Source organism: Equus caballus, chromosome 5 (genome assembly GCF_041296265.1).
Source record: "Equus caballus isolate H_3958 breed thoroughbred chromosome 5, TB-T2T, whole genome shotgun sequence".
Classification (NCBI taxonomy): Eukaryota; Metazoa; Chordata; class Mammalia; order Perissodactyla; family Equidae; genus Equus; species Equus caballus.
Genome location: NC_091688.1, coordinates 2,851,536 through 2,876,792, shown reverse-complemented (window position 1 = coordinate 2,876,792; position 25,257 = coordinate 2,851,536). Strand labels below are relative to the sequence as shown.

At 47.6% G+C, this 25,257-nt stretch overlaps 1 protein-coding gene across 3 annotated transcripts; it reads left to right on the top strand.

Annotated features, from left to right (window-relative positions):
- The first annotated feature begins 5,399 nt into the window (after positions 1–5,399).
- Positions 5,400–23,415, top strand: EIF2D (eukaryotic translation initiation factor 2D). 3 transcript variants are annotated; one of them, XM_023640453.2, is made up of 15 exons: positions 5,400–5,760; positions 6,668–6,799; positions 7,942–8,025; positions 8,512–8,602; positions 11,573–11,680; positions 13,268–13,524; positions 13,994–14,111; positions 15,757–15,802; positions 16,228–16,331; positions 16,452–16,601; positions 16,966–17,055; positions 17,917–18,012; positions 19,083–19,203; positions 21,284–21,458; positions 23,213–23,415. In XM_023640453.2, exons 4-15 carry the CDS (start codon positions 8,517–8,519, stop codon positions 23,281–23,283), a joined length of 1,422 nt encoding a protein of 473 aa, XP_023496221.2. In that variant the 5' UTR covers positions 5,400–5,760; positions 6,668–6,799; positions 7,942–8,025; positions 8,512–8,516; the 3' UTR covers positions 23,284–23,415. The 3 variants fall into 3 exon arrangements, with proteins under 3 accessions (XP_023496221.2, XP_070122685.1, XP_014595007.3); XM_014739521.3 differs by having other exon boundaries at positions 5,511–5,760; positions 6,668–6,858; XM_070266584.1 differs by lacking the exons at positions 13,268–13,524; positions 13,994–14,111 and having other exon boundaries at positions 5,406–5,760; positions 6,668–6,858.
- Positions 23,416–25,257: the final 1,842 nt, after the last annotated feature.

Genomic DNA, 25,257 nt, shown 5'->3' with positions numbered 1-25,257 from the left:
ACTTTATATGTGGGATGCCTGCCACGACATGGCATACCAAGCAGTGCCATGTCTGCACCAGGATCCGAACCGGCGAACCCCAGGCCGCCTAAGCGGAACGTGTGCACTTAACCGCTGCACCATCAGGCTGGCCCCTGAGGTAAATTTCACACTCAGTAAAATGCGTACATCTTAAATGTATATTTTGATGAGTTTTGACAAATATATACCCCCATGAAACACACCCCCACATCAAGACATAGACTATTTCTGTAATCTCAGAAGGTCCCCTTGTGCCCCTTCCGGTTAATTCTCTCTCCCCAGAGCCAACCCCCGTGGATAAGTGGTGCTTGTTCTTGAGCTTCATATAACTGAGATTATAGAGTGTGGACTCTAGTGTCTGCTGGCTTCTTTCTCTCAACGGGATGCTTTGAGATTTGCCCACGTGGTTGCATATCTCCATAGTTCATTCTTTTTTATTAAGGAGTAGGAGTCCACTAAGTGGACAGACAGTAGGTTGTTGATCCAGTCACCTGCTGATGACCATTTGGGCTGTCTCTAGTTTGGGCCTTTTGTGAATACAGTTCCTAGGAACGCTGTATACAGATCTTTTTGTGAGCAATTTTTGTATTTCTCTTGTCTTAGTTTTCTAGGGCTGCAATGACAAATTACCACAAACTGTGAGGCTGAAAACAACAGAAATGTGTTCTCTCACAGTTCTGGAGGCGGATGTCTGAAATCAAGGGGTCACAGGGCTGGTTCCTTCCGGGGGCTCTGAGGGAGGGTCTGTTCCATGCTCTCTCCTCACTTCTCGTGGCTGCTGGCAATCCTTGGCGTTCCTTGGCTTGTAGACACATCACTCCAGTCTCGGCCTCCATCTTAGCAGGAACTTCCTCCCTGTCGTTAATCCTGTATAGCCTGAGGGACAGTGGAGTGGAAGGTGGGTAGATTAGCAGGGAAATGGGGCGTTGTGATTAGCTGGAATGGATACTTCTGTGCCAATTCCCACCTCCACCCTTAATTTACAGGCTCTCTGCAGGCTGGGCTGCACCCCTAGCTGGGCTGAGATCACTGAGTCAAGCAAAGATGGTCTGTCCACTTCTTTTCAAAGCAAAGGAAGTAGACACCAGTGCTTGCAGACATGAAGCTGGTGTTCCTGTCCTTCCCCATAGGTTACCCGCTCCGTACATCCACCCCTAAATATCCAACCCCCTAGTACGCCAGGAGGAGCACTGCCCAGTCCCAGATTCTAGAAATTGTCTTGCCTTCAATCCTCCAGAAAGGAAATATTAGACAAAAGCCAGCCTGTCTGGGCTTTGCTTTGCTGTAGAGAGCACAAAACAAGAAGAATGACGTTCAGAAAAATACCCACAGCGCTTGTCCCCTGGGCCTCTTTTGTTTACAGCCTCTGTTGTGTGATCTGTGCAGTTCTAGCCATAGGTCTGATCACAGGGCCCAACAGTACAGTAAGCAGCAGTTAAAAGAATATTTCCCTTGGCGTCAGATACCACGTGAAATCCTGACTCTGACGTTTAGGGGGCATCTTGACTCAGCCCCAGGCCTTGAGTCTAGACTCCGCCAGTGCCCTGCCTGGGCTTCCCTCTCACGGCCGTGAGAAGCCCACATCCACTTGCAGGGCTTCTGTTCTCCCTCAGTCGCCCTGCACCTTGCCATTCCCTTCTCCCTACCACATATGTCCAGCTCCAGAGCTTACAGGGGCCTGGGAACGCAGGTGATCCATTAAGGCAGGTTCCCTTCATTTGTGGAGTTCTCCCAGGGTCCATGAGTCCCAATAACAGGTTTCTGCCACAGATTGTGGGGAACATTTTCACCTCAGATCAGTCCCTTCTGCATCTATCCCAGGCAAGGAAATAACTAATTTTCTGAGATGTGAAAGGTTTGACTTCTGAGCAGCTGTGAGAATCTTTTTCTGCCCAATTCCCAGGGTCTGAGGGCTCCTCCAGGCCTCACCCGGGATCCTCCAGATTCACTAACTTTGGAGGGGTATGAGTTTGAGGGAGGCAGTGAAGACGAAAAGCGATTTTTAAAAGCCCAGCAGAATATCTAGTTCAGGCAGTCCCAAGAAGAGAGAAAGGACAGGCGCATCAAATTCACAGGAAAGTCTTCCCCCTGCTGAAGGCAGCTCCAAGCTCCCAGCATGTGGGGCAGGCTGTTTGGGAAGTGGTTGCAGCTATTCTCAGAGTGGGTGCCCCAGTCTCGGCTCCCATCCCGGCCAGGAAGACCAGGCAACATAGCGGTGCTGCGCTGGGCTTGGCGGAGCTCTGCCTTCTTCAAATTTGCCTTGTGGTTTGGTTTTGCAAGAGCAGCCCTGGTGCGCCTATCTTCACCTCTGTGTCCCCTTTTATATTGTGAGTTCCGTGAGGCCTTGTGATTCATAAAAAGCCGCAGATTTCATAGCAAAGATTTTATGATTAGAGCTCCTTCCTTTCCCATCCCCCTCCAACTTTGCATTAGTCAAACATCTTAGGCTTTTAAGTTTTCAGTTTTCACATCATAAGCAAAAGAGCCAGCGGAGGATGATTTCCGGGGAGAACAGCTGGACTGCACATAGCTGTGGATTCCATCACAGTGACATGGACAAATCGGCTGTTTTAGGATGTACTGGGAGTGAGACATGCTTGGGTTCCTGTATTAGTTTTCCTTGCTGCATAACAAACAGTCCCCAAGCTTAATAGCTTAAAACAACAATCACTGGGGCCGGCCCCGTGGCCTGAGTGGTTGAGTTCACATGCTCTGCTTCAGCGGCACGGGGTTTCTCTGGTTCCAGTCCTGGGTGCGGACATGGCGCTGCTCGTCAGGCCATACTGGGGCAGCATCCCACACGCCACAACGAGAAGGACCCACAACCAAAAGTGCATAACTATGTACCGGGGGGGTTTGGGAGAAAAAGGAAAAATAAAATCTTTAAACAAACAAAAAATAATCATTTACTATCATGATTTTTGTAGATCAGGAATTCAGACAGGGCACAGTGGGACGGAAGACTTGAAAACTTGTATGGTGGGGTGACTTGCCCGGGCCTGGAGGCTGCGCTTTCAAGGTGGCTCAGTCATGTGGCTGGTAGGTTGATGCTAGTGGGTTGGTTCCTCTCCACATGGACCTCTTACACGGCTTCTTGAGTGTCCTCTCAAGATGGTGGGTGGCTTCCCCCAGAGCAAGAAATCTAGGAGACCAAGGCAGAAGCTACTGTCTTTTATGACCTAGCCTCAGGAGTCACACACTGTCAACTTGGCCGTATGCTATTGAACACAGAAGGCAGCCCTGATCTCATGCAGGAGGGGACCACGTATGGGCATGAAGACCACTGAGGCCCCTTTTGGAGTCTGGCTACCTTTATCTTCCTTCTGGCCTTAAATGTTTCATGTCTCTCTTACATGCAAAACATATTAACTCCCTCCCCAGGTCCCCAGAAGTCTCATTCCTTTATCATTCAAAATTAAGGATGTCATCATCAAAATCAGTTCCAGGTGTGGATGATGCACCTCAGGTATATTTCCTTAAGTACAGCTGTTTGAGTACAGTTCTTGATGTAAAGATCTGAACAAAAGACACAGCTATCCGCACCAAACTCAACATATAATATTGGGATAGGCATAGTATAACCACTGAAGGTACTCCCAAAAGAGGAGAACCTGAGAGGCACCCAGGAGCCACTGATTATCGTGAATATGAAATCCATCAAGGCACATGTTGCCAGTTTCTTGATTAGGGCTAAATGCTTGTGAATGCTGGTTCTTGGCTCTACTCTCTGGACTCCTACTTCTGTCCTTCGTTTTTTAATAAAAGATAGACTGCGTTTGCAGCTGACCTAAGAGTGAGGAACAGGCTGGGAGCCCTGCGGGGCTGCACTGGAGCCACAAAGGGAAGGCTAAGGAATCTGGGCTTGTTGGACTCAGGGTTGCTTGCTGGCAACAGGGCTACTAGGAGGGAGCAGGCAGGTTCACGATGCAGGCAGAGAAGGTGGGATGGTGTCCACCCTGGGAAAGTGAGATCTTGCTCTGCCAATGAGGAGGCAGGATGCTGAGGTACAGCATCTCCCTGGGTCTTGGCTCCTACTCGTCAACCACAAATTTTTAGGCTGATAATCTATGTCTTACCCAGGACATCTGGTGTGTAATAGTTTCCCCTGCTTGAAATTTCTAATATTTCCTTGAATAACCTTCCTCAGCTTTCAGGGCAGAGGCTCCCTCAGCCACTGGTCTGCAACAGGCCTGATCAACGGCACCGAGTCTGACATCACACCCTACAAGTGTGGCGGGGTGGAGCTCCATGGGGACAAGGGTCTGCGCTGCTGTCCTCCTCTGGGTTCCTCTGACTTTGGCATGGTGGCTGGGGTGCTCAGAATAAAGGCCTGGTGGGTCAGAAGCATAGGAGGAGCCTGAGCTGGGTCTGGCCCTGGGCCATATTGAGGGCCCTTCCAAGAAAGGTGGTGGGTAGACATTGTGAAAGGCCTAATCTTTAGACAGCTAATGTGGAATTCTCCTTTATGCAACTATGTTGCCGAATCAAGCAATTCGGATTTTTTTTCTTGGTGGATGGTCACTCTGCTCTGAAGTTTTCACATGCAAAATTTAATTTAGTAGAGGCCAGGACCCCAAGGGTTTAATCCTTGTCTCCAGGGTGCACAGCTGTCTCCAGGAACCAATCCCTCACAGCTGAGACTGGTTTTCCTGTTTTGGACTAATATCTACCATTTACTGGAAATTGGCAAAGCTGTGCAACATATCACATACATTACCTCAGTTGTTTCCTTTAGGAGCCCTGTGAGGTAGGTATTACATCCATGTCTCACAGAGAAAGCAAAAAGTAGCCGTTGAGCCGTCATCACACTGCTACCCAGAAGCCAAATCATAATCTGAGCCTAATCTGCCTTACAGATATTTTTTAACAAGCAATATGAGTTAATAAATCATAAACAACATAATTACTTTGGAACTAAACCCCCCCCAAATGATGCCTGAAACTTTGGGTACATACAAATAGCCAAAAATATTTTAAAATACTAGATTTGAAGATCATTTGTAGTTTTTTTCCTATAACCTCAGGGACAAATCTGGGACAAGAGTGGATTCCTTGTTATTATCACCCCACATAAATTAAAAAACACGGAGGAGAAAATCTTGGAGAAAATCCTAGCTGAGGCCTCTAGTACGCAATAAAATGTAACGATCTTAATAAACAAAGCCCTTAAGAAAAACATTCAAGAGGCCTGCAAGTTTAATAAAACACAAGAGTTCAATTAATTTTGTGGAACTGCACCATGCTGAACGGAACGGGAGCTTGCAGAGCGCCAGCTCGGCGCACTTTAACGCTGACGGAGTGGAAAAGTACGACAGCGCCGTGGGCAGGGCCGGTCACCGCCCCGGGCGGCCCCGAGCCCCTCGCGCAGGCGCAGAGCCGGGCAGAGGGGCGCGGCGGCGGGGCGGGGCGTGTCCACACCCTCCCTCGCGGGAGTCCACCGCCTCCCCCGGGCCCCGCCCCGCCCCTTCAGTTCCCGTCCTCGCCGCTAGGGGCGGCCGCGGTCTCCGCAGCGGCAGCAGCCGCGAAGCTGCGCGGCGCGGGTTTCCAGCCGGGCCCCTTTGCCGGCCGGGCCCCAGCATGGCTGCCCCCAGGGCTGCGGGTCGGGGAGCCGCCGCGCTTTCACTCTCCTGACAGCCCCTGGCTTCTGTGCTCTCCTTCTCTTCCTCAGGCCACTCCAGCAGACATGTTTGCCAAGGCCTTTCGGGTTAAGTCCAACACGGCCATCAAAGGGTCGGACAGGTGAGGGAGAGAAGGGGCCTGCTCTGCCCACCATGGCACCCAGACGTCTCTCAAGCCGGCTAGCCCACAGCCCTTTCTGGGCTCGGGCAGCAGACCTGGGGTGGCGGGCGAGGGGTACGGCGGGGAAGGGACCCCAGGGGGCAAGAGTGAGTTAGACATTTTGAGGGCAAAGATGGAGAGGAGGCCTGATTTATCTCCCAGGCTGCCTTTTGGATATTCTAGTGAGTTTAAAAGAAAACGTAATTCAGTCCGCGCTGCGGTCTGTTTGGGGTGTTGTGGAGGATGCAAGCATGAAGGAATGCAGGGTCCCTGCCCTCCAAAGAGCTTAGAGTCCCTTGGACAGATCAAGTGGGGCGCTGAGAACTACAAATATTTGAGAAAAAGCGTCCAGTGATTACTTCTGCGGGGGGGAAAAGGATGCGCCGCATGTGGTAAGGCGAACTGTATCTGTTCAGACAATGTTGCAAACGCAGACATCACGTTGGGAATTTTGGAACCAGAGTTCTATAGTTGTCATTCTTGGTGCCCTGGTATAGCTAGTCAGTCATAAGCTGGCAGATTTGCCAAGCATATGTGAGAAAGGAGCGGGTCTGAGGGCTAGACATGGAGTCAGGATGGCAGGGCTGAGTTTCCACTGTCGGACTAACTTGGTTTGCTCACTGGGTCTCAGTTTTCCTCTTTCTTTGTAAAATGCAAAGATGTGCCCCAGGAATATGTGTAAATAGATGAGACATTGGATAAGGAAGAGAATAGGATGTTTTGGAAGAGTGTGTGAGAATAGGACATCATAAACCAGACAGTTTTTCCTGGGCCCTCTTAACTTTATACTAAGTCCTTCTGAGTCCTCAGTATTTATTAAACTCCATCCAGGCAGCATTCATACCAGGTATTGGTGTACTTTCTGCAGGAGAAAGCTTCGGGCTGATGTGACAGCTGCTTTCCCCGCTCTTGGAACCGATCAGGTCTCTGAGTTAGTACCTGGAAAGGAAGAGTTCAACACTGTGAAGTTGTATGCTCACAGAGGGGATGCAGTGACTGTGTACGTGAGTGGTGGTAACCCCATCCTATTTGAACTGGAGAAAAATCTGTATCCCACAGGTATGGCAATAGGATGGAGATGCCCATTACTAGAGCCCTTGCTTAACATCTGTTTCTGCTTATTTCCTCCATTAACCTGTCTTCCTTAAAACAGACAAGTGCAGAATCTCCCAATATTATCCCTAAGAATCTTTTTTGGACCTAGTGGCCCTAGAATTGGGTCTTTCAAGACCAGAAACTACTATAGGAGGGAGGAAAAAAGGGCTAACAGAGGGTGGTTGCCAAGGGAAGTTCTGAGATGAAGGAACAATAATTTGTAGTGGGTTAACTAGCGATGAGCAGAGGTCTTGGAAAGGGTAGAATTTCAGGGCATTTAAAGAATGTTTCTTAAAACTATCACTAGCAAGATTTCCCTAAGCTACTGAAGAGATGCTGTGATAGGAAAGGAGCTGGATTAGTTAAACTGCATACCCAGCTGTCTTAGTGATGTACTTCAGTTGAGATATCACAGCTCAGCTCTGCCTGGTTCTCAGGATCTTTGCTTTCATTCTTTGTCACAGATCTCAGAGACTCAGTGTCCTTTTTCTTTTCCATAGCTGCTGACACCTACTTTGTCACTTGGGGCTTTTTTCCCACCAAGCTTGGCTGCAGCAGTGCGATGCAGTCTCCTTAGGCCACTCCTACTGCCACTGCACTTTGCTGCTGTGCAAACACATGCCTTTTTGATCTAAGGTTTTACTGCTAATCACTATGGAAACAGAGGGAGTAAAAATCATAAACATGGGAAAGTTCCAAAATTTCTTACAGGCTAGCTCCCTGTTATCAGGTTACTTCCTTCTGAGGTCATAAATGGAATCCTCGTTGGGACTGTGTCCCACTTTCTCCACTGTGGCCATTTTCTGCTGCTGCAGTCCAGGTGGAACCATAGGGACCTCTAAGTCTCAAGTGGCATCCAGTTGCTTAAGTCTCCGCCTTCTTCAAGAAGGAAACCTCTTTGGGCATCCCCTCACAACTTTTTCTCTAGCTTTGAGTCGAGTTTCTTTTCTATATCTTAATTAAAGTGACCTTAGTGGTTGGCTTTGCCAATTCCCTAGGGGATTGACTTTTTGGCAGTAAGTGTTTTCGGGGTCTCTTTTTGGACAGTGTACACCCTGTGGTCCTATCCTGATCTCCTACCAACGTTCACAACATGGCCACTCGTGCTCGAAAAACTGGTAGGGGGAGCAGGTAAGGATTTTCCTATATTCTGGCTATTGGCTGACACCTGCTTAGTAAGGGCCAACTACTTTAATAAATGTACCTGTTTCCTATGTGCACGTTTGGAAAATGGAATTTTTCTCCTATGTGTGTTGTGTCTCTCACTTGGCTGCTTCCGTGAGCTCTCTGGGCTCCTCTGACCCTGTTGTAAAGCTTAAATAAGGTAAAGTGATGAGAAAGTACCTTGTGCACTTTACATCAATAAGCTGAATTTAGGAAACCAGGATAAGATGGATCATGGAATTAGACCCTCAGCTTGGTACTTTAATTTGACCGCAGGCCCCCCTAAGAGGGAAAGGTCTGATACTCAGCTTGCCGTTTTTTATTTTCATTGTGAATAACGTAGGTGATACCAAATATCTGTTTGTTGAGTGAATGAATAAATGATGAAGTGAAAGGTGGAATTCGATGGAGGCAGAATGTTAGGTTGTGATGTTTCTGTTTTGTTTGCCGCAGATTTGATGCTGCCAGGATTAGTGGTGCCCCCTGCTGGTCTGCCTCAGGTACAGAGAGGTGATCTCTGTGCCATTGCCTTGGTGGGGAACAGGTACTGTGTCGGTCAGCTGTGCCTTTGGGGGAAACACTTAAGTAAAACTGGGGAGGGGGGAAGATAACTTCCAAAGCATATAGATAAAGGATTCGAAGAAAAAACAGGTTCTTCTGGAAGAAACAGAGTGGGCCATTAGGGGAATGGCAGTGAGCCTGTGGGGTGTCCACACATCTGGGCCAAGTGTATCTGCAGCTGCTGCTGCTGCTTTTTCTCCAAATAATTTTAGATTTACACAAGAGTTGCAAAGATAGTACAGAGTTCTGATGTACTCCTTACCTAGCTTCCTGTGATGACAACATTTTATAAAACCACAGTACAGTTATCGAAACTAAGGAATTAACAATGGTACAATCCTATTAACACAATTACAGACTTTATTCGTATTTCCCCAGTTTTTCCACTAATGTCTTTTTTTCTGTTCAAGGACCCAATCTAGGATACCACATTGCATTTAGTTGTTTTGTCATCTTAGTCTCCTGTCTGTGACGTTTTCCTGGTCTTTCTTTGTCTTTCACGATCTTGACACTTTGTTCCATCATCCTCATCTTTTAGCTTTTTAATAGCTTTACTGAGATATAGTTTATATACTGTATAATTCGCCTGTTTCAAATGTACGATTCAATGATTTTAGTATATTTTCGGAGTTGTTCACCCATCACCACACTACTTCTTTTTAGAAATAAATTAGCGTGAGGGAATGGACTATAATTAGTTTTCAGGTGGTGAACATGATGTAATGTACACAGAATTCGAAATGTGATGTACATCCGAAAATAAAAAAAAAAAGAAATAAAAATTAGGTTAATTGGCTCATCTCACCATTCCTGTTATCAGTTCCATAATGACAATAAATATTATTCCATTTCTTCATGCCAAAAATAAGTAAATAAATAAATATAAATTAGCAAGTAATCATATGAACAATCCTGAAAAATTGAAAGCCTCCTCACTCCAAAATCCTTTTTTCCTGAAAGTAACCATTATCATTTTGATGCATATCCTTGCCAACCTTCAGTGCTTATATACATGGTCCATATAAAAATGTAGATTTGGCATATGTATGTTTAAAAATACAGACAATTATACTTTATCATTTTTCACTTAAGATAGTGCAGACGTTTTCCATGTCATCGAGCACAGATATGCTGAATCTTTTTGCCTGCTGTGTGGTGATGGAAGAGATCCTCTCCTAGTGGATGATTATCTCCAATTTGTCTATCACAAACAATATCTTACTGATGCCTCTAGGGACGCCAGTGCCAATATTTTTTCTGGAGTGGATACTGAGAAGCATACCTGTTAGGCTGAAGATCATGCGTATTTTCTGATGCCCTACGAAAGAGCTGTATCGGTTTTCACTCCCATCCGTGGGGTATATGGAGCCTCTTTTCCTACACTCTAACCAACACGGGATATGATGGGTCTTGTTCATTTGTGTTATCCTGAGTGAAAAATGACATCTCATTATTTTACTCATTGCTTCTTTGAGAGAGAAAGAGAGAGAAATTGTAGGCATGGGAGGGGTCAGTGTTTAAAGATCTTATTTTTGCTACTCATGTTCTCCCATTTTCCTTGAACTTTTTGGAACCAAGCACCTGGAAATGTTCCTTCCTTGTTGACCTGTAGCAAAACTTGCAGATGAAAAGCATGGTGGTATCATTGTTTTTCCCCCAGTATTCTATCCAAGATAGGAGAAAACTACATACTTTTTTTTTTTTAAAGATTGGCCCTGAGCTAACATCTGTTGCCAATCTTTTTTTCTTCTTCTTCTCCCCAAAGCCCCTCAGTACATAGTTGTATATTCTAGTTGTAGGTCCTTCTAGTTCTGCTATGTGGGACGCCCCTCAGCATGGCCTGATGAGCAGTGCTAGGTCTGTGCCCAGGATTTGAACCAGCAAAACCCTGGGCCACCACAGCGGAACACATGAACCGAACCACTTGGCCTTGGGGCCAGCCCCTACATAAATATGTTTTTGGTGTGCTCGGGGTACCTTCACAGTGTATATGGGGATGAAGCTTGGAGTAGTTTGTGGCAGGAGTTGAGGGTATTAGGGGGTTTATTAAAAATACAAACCCTGTGAGACTGAAGTTCCTTCCAGGGCTGGAAGAAAAAGACCCCTCTTTTGGGAACTGGGAGAGGAGCCAGATTCAAAGTTTCTGTGGCAGGAGCTGACCTGTGGGCACAGTAAGTGGAGGCACCAGGTTAGCAAACATTTTTTTAAGTTCAGGTGTTGGAAACCCTGTCCTTGATTTTTCTCCCCTGGGCCCAGGCGACCTTGCCAGGCTGTGTACTCCCCCACTGTCGTGCAGCTGGCCCCAGTCCTCACAGGCAGTGTGTGGGCCGTGCTTGAGTAACACTGCGCTGACCGAGCTGTCCCATTTGGGCTGTGGAAGTTTTTACAGCTACTATATATGTGGTTGTTTTTGATATTCTGAACACACCCGGTTCTTAGATAGATAGTTACACAGAGCAAGCCCTGTTATAAAGAGCCAACTCAGAAGGAACCTCTCTAGTTGGCACCACTATTTATCTTTTCTCTCTTCCCTATGGCATCCCTCAGACTAATTTACGGCGTGCAGATGGCTTCCCTTCTGAACTTCCATATAGGACGGCTGTGCTTTCTTTAAGGAGGGGAGGTAATTGTCATTGTTGAAGTTAAAGAGAGGAAACTTTAAATGTCCTCCCAAGTCCTGCCTGGGTCTAATTCATAAAGGGAATGAAACGAGCATTGGCAGCATCAGCAGAGGAGTCACTCATGGAGAAGGGGACTGTGTGGTCAGGGGTTTTTGAAAGTGAGATTTATAGGTAATCTGAAGAAAACTGAGACTGGAGTGAGTTTAGTTTTGTGACACGAGTGGATGCTTCGGATGTGTGACTGTGCTGCTTGTAGCGCGTGTGTGGAAAGGTGGTCCTGCTGTGTGCCCTCCTGGAAGACTCTCTGACCCTGTCTCTGGCCTCCTCCTCAGAGCCCCTGTTGCCATCGGAGTTGCCGCCATGTCCACGGCTGAGATGTTGACTTCAGGCCTGAAGGGGAGGGGCTTCTCTGTGCTCCACACCTACCAGGACCACTTGTGGTGGGTTCAGTGTTTCTTCTGTTTTACAGAGAGCCGAGTGGGTGGAGAGAGCACGGGGTCTGGGTCAGAAGGGAGAGTTTTGGTCCCTGCCCTGACCTTTGGCAAGCTGCTGACCCCACATTAATTTCCTTGCTAACTGTGGAGAAAAGATTTGGGTTTTTGCCTCTTTGGAAAAGAATCACAGAGAACTTTGATTATTTTCTAGGCAAATTGAATCCTAGGCTGGAAGAAGGCCTTAGGGATTGTCTGTTCTGCCTCTCTTACAGTGAGAGTCTGCAGTTTTACAGCTGGGCCGTCTGGCCGTACTGGCCACGCACATTTAGGCATCTTCTGGCCCCAGGACGAGTGCTGGGAAATTCTCACTTCTGAATCCTGATCAAAGCAGAGTTGATCTTCAGGCACCAGGGGGATGACCTAGTCACTTTCATGTTCAGGTTTCACATTCCAGAGCACCTCCCCATTGTGGAGGTTACTCTTTTCACTGTAACAGTTGCTTTCTGGAGCCATATACCAGTTTATTTTCTTGTCATTTTACCAAAGCAGTAAATAGTGCTATTCTCGAAAGCAATGTACCAGGTCTTTTGGCCAAGCATCGCGGCCTGTTGGTGTGGATTCGTCCTTACATTTTTAGCCCAGTCCTGGAGTTACTCATTTACAAGGATTGGCCAAGCCCCGCTTGCTGGAGGTACAGCCTCCTCAGCCTGTGTTTAGCAGATATTGGAGCACTGCTCACTGATGTTCTCTCAGCACTTGGTTTTCTAACTCTTCTGAGAACGGCAGTCAAGGTCACGCTGTCTAAATTGTTTTATCAGCGGCTGCCTCTGCCCCGCTTCCCCCCAACTTTTCAACATGATTATGGTATTTACCTGATCAGAAGAGCCCACACATACACTCCAGCCTCTCTATTAGCAACGCTCACAAGCCTGGCTGCAGCTGTTAGGTGGAACTTTGTTCGATTTATGTGATCTTGCTGAGATGAAGCTTTTCACTTTCACTCTCTGCATGCTCTGCTATGTGGCACCACTGTTTTTTCTGTCTTCCTAAGGCTTAGTGGCATAAAACCATTGTAATCTCTGCTCTGTAAGTTTGATTGCACTCTGATTGACTGCAGAAGCACTGAGTTTGCAGTCTTTGAGCAGGCCCGGTGTGTGTACTGTTACATCCTCTGAGCCTTTGGGTTTATATTTCACCAAACTGGTACTGCAGATGCATTTGCAATCTTAATTTTGTTACTTAATTCAAAATAGTTTTGTTTTTAACCCATATGAAGGTAATACTTTTGGAGACTTCTCTTTAACTACTTTTTCTTTCATCTTTCTCTGATCTGGATGTCAGTTAGTATTATTATTATTGCTTTGGGATAGGGAGGAGGCAAGCATTAACTCTTGCCATTTCAGAGATGAGGAAATTAAGGCATAGGACTTGTCCGGGCTCACAACTGGAAATAGAGTTGAGATGAGAGCTCAGGCTCTCTGCCTTCTCCCGGACACTCTGCTTGTTACCCTCTCTGGACTACAGCTGACCCCCTGACCAGAGTGGGGAGTGCTGTGGCTGCTGCTTGGTGTTTCTGACATGAGCTTTTTCCAGGCGATCTGGAGACAAGTCCTCTCCACCATCCATTGCTCCACTGGCCCTGGATCCCCTAGATCTCAGCGAAGAGAAGGGGTCTGTCCAGGCAGACCCCGCCCTGCAGGGAGACATGAGGCGCTTGACCCTGGAGGGAGAGGAGGAAGAGAGTGGGGAGGTTCAGCAGATGTATGGGGAGAAGTCCCTCTCAGAAGCCTCAGAAGACCCCAGCCCCGGGGGCCTGAACCCAGACCCCACAGATAGCAGGACCCTTCAAGGTACGGCTCTGGGAGTGGAAGGGCCCACCTCCTCTCAGTTTAGGGGACTGGCGCGCCCCTTTCTGCTGCCCACTCGCGCGGCACCAATGCTCTAGGAGAGGAGGGCAAGGCCTTACTTCTGGTGGGGTGGCGCAGCAGCCCTCGGACACCTCCCGGGGAGTCTTTTCCACAGGGGTCACGTTTCCCTGGCCCCAGTCTGCCCTGGCATTTGGGCTGTTGCAGCCACAGAGCCCTGTGAGGTTTCCTCTGGCTCTGACTGCTCAGCCAGAGAAGCATTCACTCTGCTCTCTGGGGTCAGCCCTCTTTAAAGGCTCACTGCTTGAGAGCGTGTGGGAGCTTCGCGACCTGGGAAGGGTTCCTCTGGAGCTAAGGGGTGAGGCGGGGGTGGGGCTGGGCGAGAGCTTCCCTGGACTGCGCCAGGCGCTCTGTGGCCCTCAGGAAGGTTGTGGTCCTTGTCTTTTCCTTGCAGAGCAAATGGATGCACTGTTGCAGCGATGCTTCTTGCAGGCTTTGAAGTGCCGAGTCAAAAAGGCTGACCTCCCTTTGCTCACCAGCACTTTCCTTGGCAGCCACATGTTCTCCTGCTGGTATGGAAGGCATGGCGTGGGCTGGAGGCCAGGGCGTGGGTCTCTCTCTTACTCCTTGGTGGTAGGACAGGGCAGAGGGGCAGTTGGCTGAGGGACATGCTGTGGAAAGAGTGGAGTGGAGGGTTATCTGGCAGGTATAGTAGGTCCTGAGTTTTAGTGAAAGGATGTTGAGGAAATGAAGGTTAAACTTCACAAGATTCTCTGAGCACTGCCTCTGCTGTGGTGGTTCTAGGCTTGCTCTCACGATTCGGGCAGCATGTCCTGTCCAGGAGGCGTCCTCGTCCTCTGGCAGCCTCTTTGTCAGGAGGCCTCTTCTGGAACGTTCGACACCTCACACTTCTGCTGAAAAGTAGGCAGGCCAGATTAGGTTGTATCAGGAGGAAGAATTCGTGCAAAACCCCCAGCCCGCCTCCAACCACAGGCCACCAGGAGAGGGAGGGTCACATGTGGATGGAGCCATCTGGGTCCAAATGCCAACTCCCAGGCTGCTGGAGTGAATTTGAACTCGTTGCCGGCCTTCTCTGAGCCCTAATTTCCAGCACTTGTAGGAATGCTGTCAAGGTTAAATAGCCTGACATTTAATAAGCACCCAATCAATATTATCATGTGAGAAGGTTTGCTCATTGATTTTTACCCTAAGACTGAACTTCTTTGTTAGAATTTTGCTTTGTTTTTTAAAAAGTGGTTTTAATATACTTCTCTTCCTATTTACATGTGGGTTTCTTTGAGGCGTCCTATATGAGTGTGGGGTCTGGGGTGTGTGGGGGATGCTTGGTGATTTGTCCTGACCTTGCTGGGTTGCAGGTAACTGAGAGAGGGATCCTGGAATCTTCTCTAGGATAGAGATTCTTAACCTGGGGTGGGCTCTAGAAGGGCCCCTACGAATCGCGCTACTATTGCTTGTCGCATTTTGAGAAAAGATGTAAGTTCTGGGGAGAGGGAACGATGACGGCTTTTGTCAGGAACCTCCTCATGAAAACTAGTACCCCTTGGCAAGGAGTTAGCAAACATTTTCCATAAAGAGCCCAATAGTAAATATTTTAGGCTTTGAAGGCCATACAGTCTCTGTTGCAGCTACTCAGCTCTGCCCTTGTAGCGCTAGGGCTCCGTGGACGGCAGATGAATGGGTGTGGCCAGACTCGCCGGCAGGAGGTGGTCTGCCAAATCCTGCTCTGGGTCCGGCTGCCACAGTGAGCTTGGTGTTGGACAGGTTCACCCTGAAGTGAAGCTTTTGAGGCCACGGAACGTTGTCTAGTTTGAGAGGAATCCAAAGTCTACCCAGTACAGTAGCTGCCAACCACATGTGGCTATTTAAATTTAAATGAATTAAAATTAAATAAAATTTAAAATTCAGTTCTTCAGTCACAGTAGTCATGTTTCAAGTGCTTAATAGCCGCATGTGGCCAGTGGCTACCATATGGAGTAACAGATAGAGAACGTTCCATCTTTACGAAAAGGTCTTTGGATGGCCAAACACTAGGGTCTGTATTCCTCTCTGATGCTGCCATGGGCAGAGTTCTGGAGCAGTGGCCTCTTTCCGAGCGTGGTGGAGGAAGGCTGAGGAGAAATGCCCTCCTCTCAGTGTCAGGCAGGTCCCACCACGACTGCTTTGTTAGCGTAACTTGCCTTTTCTGTCTGCCATCAGCCCTGAAGGACGACAACTGGACATAAAGAAGTCAAGCTACAGAAAGGTAAGCAGGTCCCTTCTCTGCATGTCACACAGAGTTGTTAGGGCCACACATGACATGAGCTGGATGGACACTGGAGAAGCCCTGTCTACAGGGCTCAGGCTAGAGTTAAGCTTTTTGATTCCAGGTATAAGGGGGGGAAAGAAAACTCTCCCTGGGCTGAGGCCGTTGGGTGGGCATCCACTCCCCTCCCTCCTTTTGACCCCTTTATGTCTGATCAGAGTTCTGAGAGGCTTCACCAGTCAGTCTCTAGCAGCTTCTCACTCCTGACCCTCAGGGTGGGGGCCTCCCAGTTCCTAGTTCAATGAGGGCAGGGACTGTCACATGTCCCTCCCAGGAGCTGCCTCGCTTGGTGTCTGGCCCATCATAGGTGCTCAGTGTGTGTGTGCAATCGATGAGGTCCCCACCACCGGCCCTCTCTCCCTTAGCTCTCTAAGTTCCTGCAGCAAATGCAGCAGGAGCACATTATACAGGTGAAGGAGCTGAGCAAAGGGGTGGAGAGCATTGTGGCTGTGGACTGGAAACACCCGAGGTGAGTGCCGGGGGCCTGGTCACCGTAGCTCAGCTGGCCCCAGGGCACCTGGGCCACGGACTGGGAATTGCCGAGACACTAGTATAAATGTGTTTTTTCTTTCCTTCTGCTGGGTTTTAGGATCACATCTTTCGTCATACCCGAGCCCTCCCCGACCTCCCAGACTATCCAGGAGGGTAGCAGGGAACAGCCCTATCACCCTCCAGATATAAAATCCCTCTACTGTGTCCCAGCCAGCATGACCCTGCTCTTCCAGGAGTCTGGCCACAAGTGAGTTTTTGGAGAGCAGCCCTTCTCTGCCTGCTTGGTGTTCTGGCCTGTAGTCCCTCTCAGCCTGAGTAGTGTTCTTCTGTGACTGGCAAACCTGCTCTGCCCCATCCCCCCTCCTCCCAGATCCAGCCGAAGCCTCCTTCCCCTGGGAAGTGTCTCTGGACTAAGTGAGTGAGAGTAGGTCTCTCCTTTTTCTACCTGTGATTACTCTTCACGTTGTCCTGCTCGCCTCACTCAGGAAAAGGGAAGAAAACAGAGGTCGAAAAGCTGAGGAAAGCGCCCTGCAAAGCAGGGAGTGAGTCTTGGTGTGTGCACTTTGCTTCCCGGCACGGCGTGAGTAACCCCCCGGTCACTTCTCACCTAGGAAGGGGAGCATTCTCGAGGGCGCTGAGGTCCGAGCCATCATCATCAGCTACGCCAAGAAAAACGACCTGGTTGATGCAGACAACAAAAAGTGAGTGGATGGGGAAGAGGAGGCTGTGGGGGGGATGCCCACCTTTTGCAGACTTCGACACGTCTGCTGTCTGGGAAGGAGGCGTGTGCAGGAGATCACAGCCTTTTAGGAATAACCAAGACTAGTGGTTTCTAAACCCTGGGCTGTGGACACCCAGCGTTATTGTGTAGGGTGTTCAGATTCACACGTGCTGTCAGCGTTCACTGTAGACTGGACGAGTATTATCCGTACATAGCCACTGCGGATTTTCAAATGCAGATGCTACTATGAGGAATAAAATGCAAAACTTTTGAAAAAATTTTACTGCAGTCATCATAGCTTTTTGGTGTTCTCTATTTTCTTTTAGGTGGACATCATTACATTTCAGTTTCTGTGTAGACTGCGTCATGTTCACCACCCAAAGACTAATTACAATCCATCACCACACACGCGTGCCTAGTCGCCCCTTTCGCCCTCCTCCTTCCCCCTGCGTTCTTTATTGTCTTAGTAAGTGGGTACAGAAGGTATATTAAATGAAGAGCGTTGTGTTAGTTTCTTTTTTTACTTTCTAAAGAATCCTCATGATCAAAAAGTTGGGAACTCCCGGCCTAATCATGGTTAGTAGCAGAAGTGAACCAAGAATCCTGGTCTTCAGATTTTTCCCATCTTCTTTCCCCTGCACTGCCTGCTTCTCCCTTGTTCTCAGAAAGCATGCTTGCACTCCCGTCCATAGGGTACATTGCTTCCTGGACTGTGGTCCTGTAATTGGTTCTAATGACCCTGAATGACCATAACGGACACGTAAGAGGCGAATCCTGAGCTGGCCCTTGGGTCTGAAGGGGCGGGGCTGGGATTTCTTTATTGTCTCTTTTTTCCCTTTAGTCTCGTGAAATTGGATCCCATCCTATGTGACTGCATCTTAGAGAAAGACGAACAGCACACGGTCATGAAGCTTCCATGGGACAGTCTCCTGACCAGGTAGTAGGGATTGGCAGCCCCTCCCCAACATTTCTGTCCCCTCCCCTTAATATTTATCACATCTTACTACTTTTAATAAGAATCTCAAGAAGATTTAGAAGCAGAAAGAAGGCTGGGTGGGGGAGTTGTCTTAAAGTCTTCAAAGGAAAGATTCTGATACTCTTTCTTTGCCACAGAACCAAAACTGAAAGTAACTTATATCAGGACTTAGCAGATGACAGCCAGCAAGCCAGATCTGGCCTGGCACCTGTTTTTGTAAATAAGGTTTCACCGGAACACAGCCACATCCATTTATTTGTGTATTGTCTGCGGGCTGCTTTTGTGCTACAAGGGCAGAGTTGAGTAGTTGCAACAGAGACCATATGGTTTTTAAAGCCTAAAATATTTTCTTTCTTTTTTTTTTTTTTACAGATTGGCACCTGGGCTAACAACTGTTGCCAATCTTTTTTTTTTTCTGCTTTATCTCCTCAACCCCCACCTGTACACAGTTGTATATCTTAGTTGCAGGTCCTTCTAGTTGTGGGATGTCCTAAAATATTTTCTATCTGGTTCTTTATAGAAAAAGTTTGTCAGTCCCAATATATATGATGGCAAGAGAAAACTGGCTGGCTAGATAAAAGGGAGAGGTTCCTCGTGATAATGGCGCTCTATGAGAAAGATGCCTTACTGGAACATGTCAGGGACGTGAAGCAGCACCTTACTGGGCTGGGTGAGGGAGAGTCTTGAGCAGGTGGTAAGCTCCACAAAACAGCCGGGGCGCATTTTCAGAAGGCCAGGTCAGTGGGCATCTTCCAGGGGCTCAGGTCACTGATGTTCCCTTCCCTGAATAAGTGGTCTCAACTGTGGCCGCACTTTGGGGAGCTTTAAAAAATACATATGCCAGTCAGAGCTTCTGACTGAATCGGCCTGGGGCGCAGCTCCTCAGGTGGTTTGAATGATTCTGACGCGCAGACGAGGGCAAACCACCGCCTGCAGGATCAGCTTTCGCCCAGCCGCCTGGTAGCAGTGGGGTGTGAGCAAGTGGTTTCTGTTGGCTTTATCAGTCTACAACTCATTAACTCCTGTTTCAGGTGTTTGGAGAAATTACAGCCTGCCTATCAAGTGACCTTTCCCGGACAAGAGCCCATTGTGAAGAAGGGCAAAATCTGCCCAATTGACATCACTCTAGCACAGAGAGCTTCTAATAAAAAGGTAATTTTAAAAAGACAGTGCTTGAAGAGGGTGATTGAATGTCCCTGCTGAGTTCTCGTCTCTCATGTGACTGGAGGTGGAAGATGGGCCTCAGAGACCTCAGAGGGCATTTATGCAGCACCCGTGTTTATGAGATGGCTCTGGGCCCTGTATAAACGGGTAAGCTGACCCCCTTGCTCACTGCCCTCCGGGATTTTGTGCTAGGAAGCTTGCTAGAGCCTGGTTCCAAAGGTAAACAAGATTTTAATTTTAGTTTTTTCTTAGAACTATGTTACGGGCTTTCAGCTCTTACTCATTCTGTTCCCTCTTGGGCCTTGCTCAGTGAAAATATCTTGTAAAGAATTCCTGAAGGAACTGAGCATGTTTAGCTTGGCAACACAAAGTCATAGGGAACAAATTACATCTGTCCTCAAATCTGTGAAAAGCCGTGCTCGGGAAAAAGAGCGCACTTGCTCACAGAGTGCCCTACTACAGACAGAAATGGGGTCACTGGGTGGAAATCCCGAGACAACAGACTCGGGTTCAAAATAAAGAACTTTCTAGTAGTGTACGGTTGTGAGCATGGACTTTGGGATTAGAGGCCTGGGTTCAAATGTGGCCTTTGCCTCGCTGCTTGACCTTGAGCCAAGGTACTTAATGTCTTCTTGCCTGAGTTTCCTTATGTGAAAATTGGGGATAATACTACCTCATCAGGCACTGTGAGGATCAAACGAAGGAGCACAAATGGTTGCAGCACTTAGAATAGTAGTTGGCATGTCACATTCAATAAATGAGAACCTTAATAGAATTAGCAATAGCCACTATTTCTCGAGGGTATAATTATGTGCCAGACTCTGTACTAAGCAATTTCTATGTATACTAGCTTATTTAAACACTAATTTTTTATATTAATAACAACAATTAGGACTGTCCAAAATTGAAATTGGCGTTTTCTAAAATAAGGAGTTATTTTTCTGGAGGTCTGCAAGGAAAGGTTAGGTGACCACTTGGGGAGGGTGGAGTCAGGGCTTTCTGCATCAGGGGAGGTGTGGGAATGTCCTCGTGATTCCGAGACTCTTTGGGGCTGGAGCCCCAGACAAGCCTATGCTCTTTGGAATTTCTGTAGACTTTACTGAAAGCACCCTCCCGAACCTTTCCTGGTGGTAATGCGTTTTACCATCTATAGTCGTGAATGAGAGAGAACTTGTTTTAAAGAAACAGGGGGAATTGTGATTTTTAAAAAGTAGTACTGGTTTTTTTTTTTCTCAAAGTCAGATATTTGTCATTTGTGAAGCTGATGAATAATAGAAAAATGCCTGTGTTACGGATGAGATACTTGGTATTAAGGAGTTATTGTTTGTTTATTTTTATTTTGTTTTTATTTATTTTTTAAAAGATTTTACTTTTCCTTTTTCTCCCAAAGCCCCCTGGTACATAGTTGTGTATTTTTAGTTGTGGGTCCTTCTAGTTGTGGCATGTGGGATGCCATCTCAGCATGGCTTGACGAGCAGTGCCATGTCCGTGCCCAGGATCCGAACCAGCAAAACCCTAGGCTGCCGATGCAGAGCGTGTGAACTTAACCACTCAGCCACGGGGCCAGCCCCTGTTTATTTTTAGATGTGATGATGGTTTTGTTTTTATGTTAAGAAGAGCCCTTATCTTTTGGAGATACGTACTGAAGTATTTGTAGATAAAAGGATCAGGTGTCCAGGAAGATTTGCTATAAAGTGACATGGGAGTGGTGCGCTGCATCAGGGTTGGTCATGAATTGATCACTGTTGAAGCTGGTGATGGGTACAGGGGAGCTCATTATACTATTCTACTTTCATTTATGTTTTAAATTCTCCATAAAAAAAACTTTATAAAAACTATATGCTATATGTGGCATAGAGTATCTATCCCACTAAATATATAACACATACATTGGACAGGATCAAAAGAATCAATTTAGAAGCACAAAAATAAATTATTTGGCTGAAAAGGTACCAGGGTTGTAGGGATGGTGAACAGAGCAGGGTGAGGAGGCTGCTGAGGCTCCAGAAGGCCCTCTGGAGAGGAGGGCTTTTGGTCCGTACCCACCATCAGTCTTCTGTCCCCACAGGTGACCGTGGTCCGGAATTTGGAGGCCTACGGTCTGGACCCGTGCTTGGTGGCTGCCATCCTCCAGCAGCGATGCCAGGCTAGCACCACCGTCACTCCGGCCCCAGGGGCCAAGGACAGCCTGCAGGTCCAGATCCAGGGAAACCAGGTCCACCACCTCAGCTGGCTGTTGCTTGGTGAGCATCCTCTCTGAAGAAGCCAAGACGTGGGTCTAACTTGGCAAAAATCTTCCCACCAACCCAACTCACTCTAGTTATAACACATGTAGATATTATATATATATAGCCATATCGTTTTTAGCAGCTAGCAAGAGGTGGAGCTAATGTTTGAGTCAGATCCTTTGGCTTCCAAGTTCAATTCTCTCTCCACCATACTCTTAGAGTAGTTTTCTTCCTGGTTTTCTCTTTTATAAAACAGTTGTTGAGCACCCAAGCTGTACTAGGCCCCTCACTGGGCTTTTTGCAGGCATGATCTCTCTCAATTATAGCGAGGCTTGCAGGACTGATTCTGCTTTGCCGATGAGGAAACTGAGGTTCAGAGAATTCGGTATTCTGCCCTGAGACATTCAACTGGGGAGTGCCGCCACTGGGCGCTGAGCTTGTGAGACACCGGAGCCTAAGTTCTTTCTACTGACTCTGGGCCACCTGGCCTCCAGTTTGTCCTCAGTGCAGGCTGTCCTCCACATCTCTGCTTGGGCCAGCTTTCTAAAACAAATGTGATCACATCACTCCCCTCTGAATGACTTTTTTTTTTTTTTTAAAAGATTTTATTTTTTTCCTTTTTCTCCCCAAAACCCCCCGGTACATAGTTGTATATTCTTTGTTGTGGGTCCTTCTAGTTGTGGCATGTGAGACGCTGCCTCAGCGTGGTTTGATGAGCAGTGCCACGTGCGCGCCCAGGATTCGAACCAATGAAACACTGGGCTGCCTGCAGCAGAGCATGCGAACTTAAACACTCGGCCACGGGGCCAGCCCCTGAACTACTCTTGATGCCTCTTCGGTGCCTTCCAAATCACTCCTAAGCTCAACAGACAAGACCCTCCCGTCTGAGCCCCAGCTTCCATTCAGGCGTCTCTGGCGGCTCCCACCCGGTCCTGGGCCTCGGCCATGCTGGCATCCTCGCTGCCCCCATACACCACGCACGTTCACACGGGGCTCTCAGCTCTGCGCTTCCCTTGCCGGCGTGCCCTCCCACAGCCCAACTCTCCCAGTCGTAGAGGCTCATTGGCCCAGCTCAAGGGTCATGGAGAGTCTCTCTCAGAGCATGGCCCATTTTTCCTTAAATTAGCATTTTAAAAATTGCTAATGGAGCACTTTCTGTTTGTGTTTCTATTTCTGATAAGTGTCTGCAACATGGCTCATTTTTTCTAATGTCAGAACCCCTGTTCCACTGAGCATCTCGAGTCAGAGACTTGCCTTTTTCACCCTTTTTTCCTTCTTGGAGCCTGGCACGTGGTGAATGCCCAACAAGCAGATTTCTTCTGGGGCCTGAGGCCGCTCCCAGCAGCTCACTTACAGTTGAGCCCCTTTGCTGAGAAGAAATACGGGGGAAAATAGCCAAACGCACAGCTGAATACAGACATGTTCTCTCCAGGAGAACATTATAAATGCCTGAAGTACACGTAGAAGGGAGCTGTCAGTGTGAAAATTGCTGAAATACACACTTCAGCTGCGAGGTCTAAGGATAAATGGTGCATCCCAGAAGGCTTCCCGTAGGAGTTGAGTTTGGGCTGGGAGCAGGTCACACGATGGATCCTTTGAACAGAGGCTTCACAGCAGGAGTGAGCACCCAGTGGGCAAGAGGGCCAGGAGGTAGCTGTGTGGTTCAGGGTCGGGGTTTGGGCACCAAGGAGGGACATTGTGAGACAAAGCTGAAGCAGTAGAGAGCAAGCTCATGCCCCACTGAGGAGTTTCTGCTTTCTGGCTTGTAGAAGAGTATCAGCTTCCTCGAAAATATGTCCAAGGCCTAGAAAAGGCCCCCAGACCTGGCAAGAAGAAGTGACAGACTCTTGTTTCATGCAGTCGATCCAGTGGAAATCCAAGCTCTGGGCTGGTAATTTATATGAGCGCTTTCAGCTTTTGCAAATAAAAAAATATAATTCTTTACCAAAATAAATTTTTATTCTAATCTAAATCTGATTCCCCTCATGTTTCCTCCATGTGGCTAAAAGGTTGTGCTAAGTTTCCAGACCAGCGGCCGCTTTAAATGGACGGAAGAGGCTGTGGTGGGGCCTTTCCATGCGTGTGGCTTCAGTGGCTCTGCTTCCTCCCCTGCTTTCAAGCCCGCAGCCAGCCAGAGTTCAGGCAGGTGGGGCCTTCCCTCTACCAAATACTCCTCAGCCTCTTGCTCATCTATTCCTACTGCCTAATTATCCTCCGAGCCCCCAAATAGATCCTTCACGTCTCTAAAGGGTTATTCATAAGGAAATCAGAACGCAGCTGTTCTCTGTCATCAATCAAGGCAAAAGAAGAAAGGATTGACCCTAAATTGCAGCAAAATTTAGGTTAGACGGAAATGAGAAGCAATAAAAGCACATTAGGACACGGTTTCTACCTGACGGTGATTCCTCCCCGACGTTGCAAAGCGCCGCTAACAGTGGTAAATTGTGATGTGGCTGCAAGGTGGTGGTTTTGTTACAGTGAAGCATCTTATCCAACAAGTGCTTTCTGTAGCCCCAAACTTCTTAACCTGGGGCTCGGGGAGGGGTCTCTCGCTGGTCTTCCGAGGGCTCCTGCACTCCCTGAGATGGTGCACAGGTTTGGTGTGATCATTTTCCTAACTGAGGTCACCACGCTTTTGTCAAATTCCCAGTGGGATTTCTTAAGGCCGAAAAGGTTCAGAACCACTGCTGTGGTCCCTGCTCAGTTCATTGAAGTCATTTCTGTGAGCACAGCATCCCTGTGCAATAGGAGGGGTGAGGGCTGAGCTGAATGGCTTTAGAGTTCTTTAGTTTTACCATCAAAAAACAATTACACTCCAATTTACTTTGTTTAAAAAAACTGAGATAAAAACGACTTGAAATATCCACAAATTACCCCTCTGGGGCTTGGAAAGGAAGAAAGGGACAGGTATGAAAATGTGTGTGTGATGCCTCCTACCTTTGGTTATTAGGCTCAGAATAATAGGCCTTTTCACTTGTGGCAGGTGCTGTAAGTCACCTCGTCAATTTTACTGTCCTCTCTGCTGACATGAGCATATGACCTGAGAAGGGGATATCTAGAAGTGGACCCCAAACAAGTTTCTATTACAACAAAACCTTTGGCCAGACAGAGTTGGATCTGAGGGAGTACAGTATGTACAGTAGTAATGAAATACGGTCTTTGAATGACTACAGATAACATGTGGTACTTCAAGTTCCTTCACAAACATCATTTGTTTTCTACAACGTTGGAGGGTTTGGAGGCTCAGAGAGGGTGTCTTGCCTTAATCACTGCTAAAGACACAAAGCCAGTAAATGGTGGGCTGGGTCTAAAATGAACATCAACCTTTAACTGTGGTTTGACCCAGAATTCTGCTGTGACACTGTGCTGTCAAGACCTGTGCTCTGCATGGTTTTTCCAGTAATGGTGACACATTTGCATTGAGTCACTTCTCTTTCCTCCTTGTGAACACCATAGGTACGCCTACGAAGGCGGGGAGAGTCAGGCTGTGCACTTCTTTTTTCTGTGTGCTAAGCCAAATAATCACTATCAAGGTCAAACTTACAACTTTGAACTTAATCCCATGCTGTAACCAGATGTGTTTCAATGAAAAGCAGAAACTGGTTCATTTCTAGGTTTTGGCAAAATTATTGAAAGATATACTTCTCGGAGGTCTAGGTGAACAAATGTCACAGATGTGCCCATTTTGGATAATTTTAAGAATGTCTATTGGACAGGGTGTTCTCTCCCACAAGGAGGCGAGAAGTGAACTGCACGGGCCCTGTTCATTGCATTGTGTATGGTCAATACTTGAAGGCAGGCAGTTTCTTTCTTT

What these genes read in the sequence shown, in the direction of transcription:
- EIF2D (XM_014739521.3), top strand. Translation starts at nt 5,705, where the DNA reads ATGTTTGCCAAGGCCTTTCGGGTTAAGTCCAACACGGCCATCAAAGGG. An exon ending in AAAACTGGTAGGGGGAGCAG is followed by an intron (nt 8,026 to 8,511) that starts GTAAGGATTTTC and finishes TGTTTGCCGCAG; the next exon opens with ATTTGATGCTGCCAGGATTA. An exon ending in ATTGCCTTGGTGGGGAACAG is followed by an intron (nt 8,603 to 11,572) that starts GTACTGTGTCGG and finishes CCTCCTCCTCAG; the next exon opens with AGCCCCTGTTGCCATCGGAG.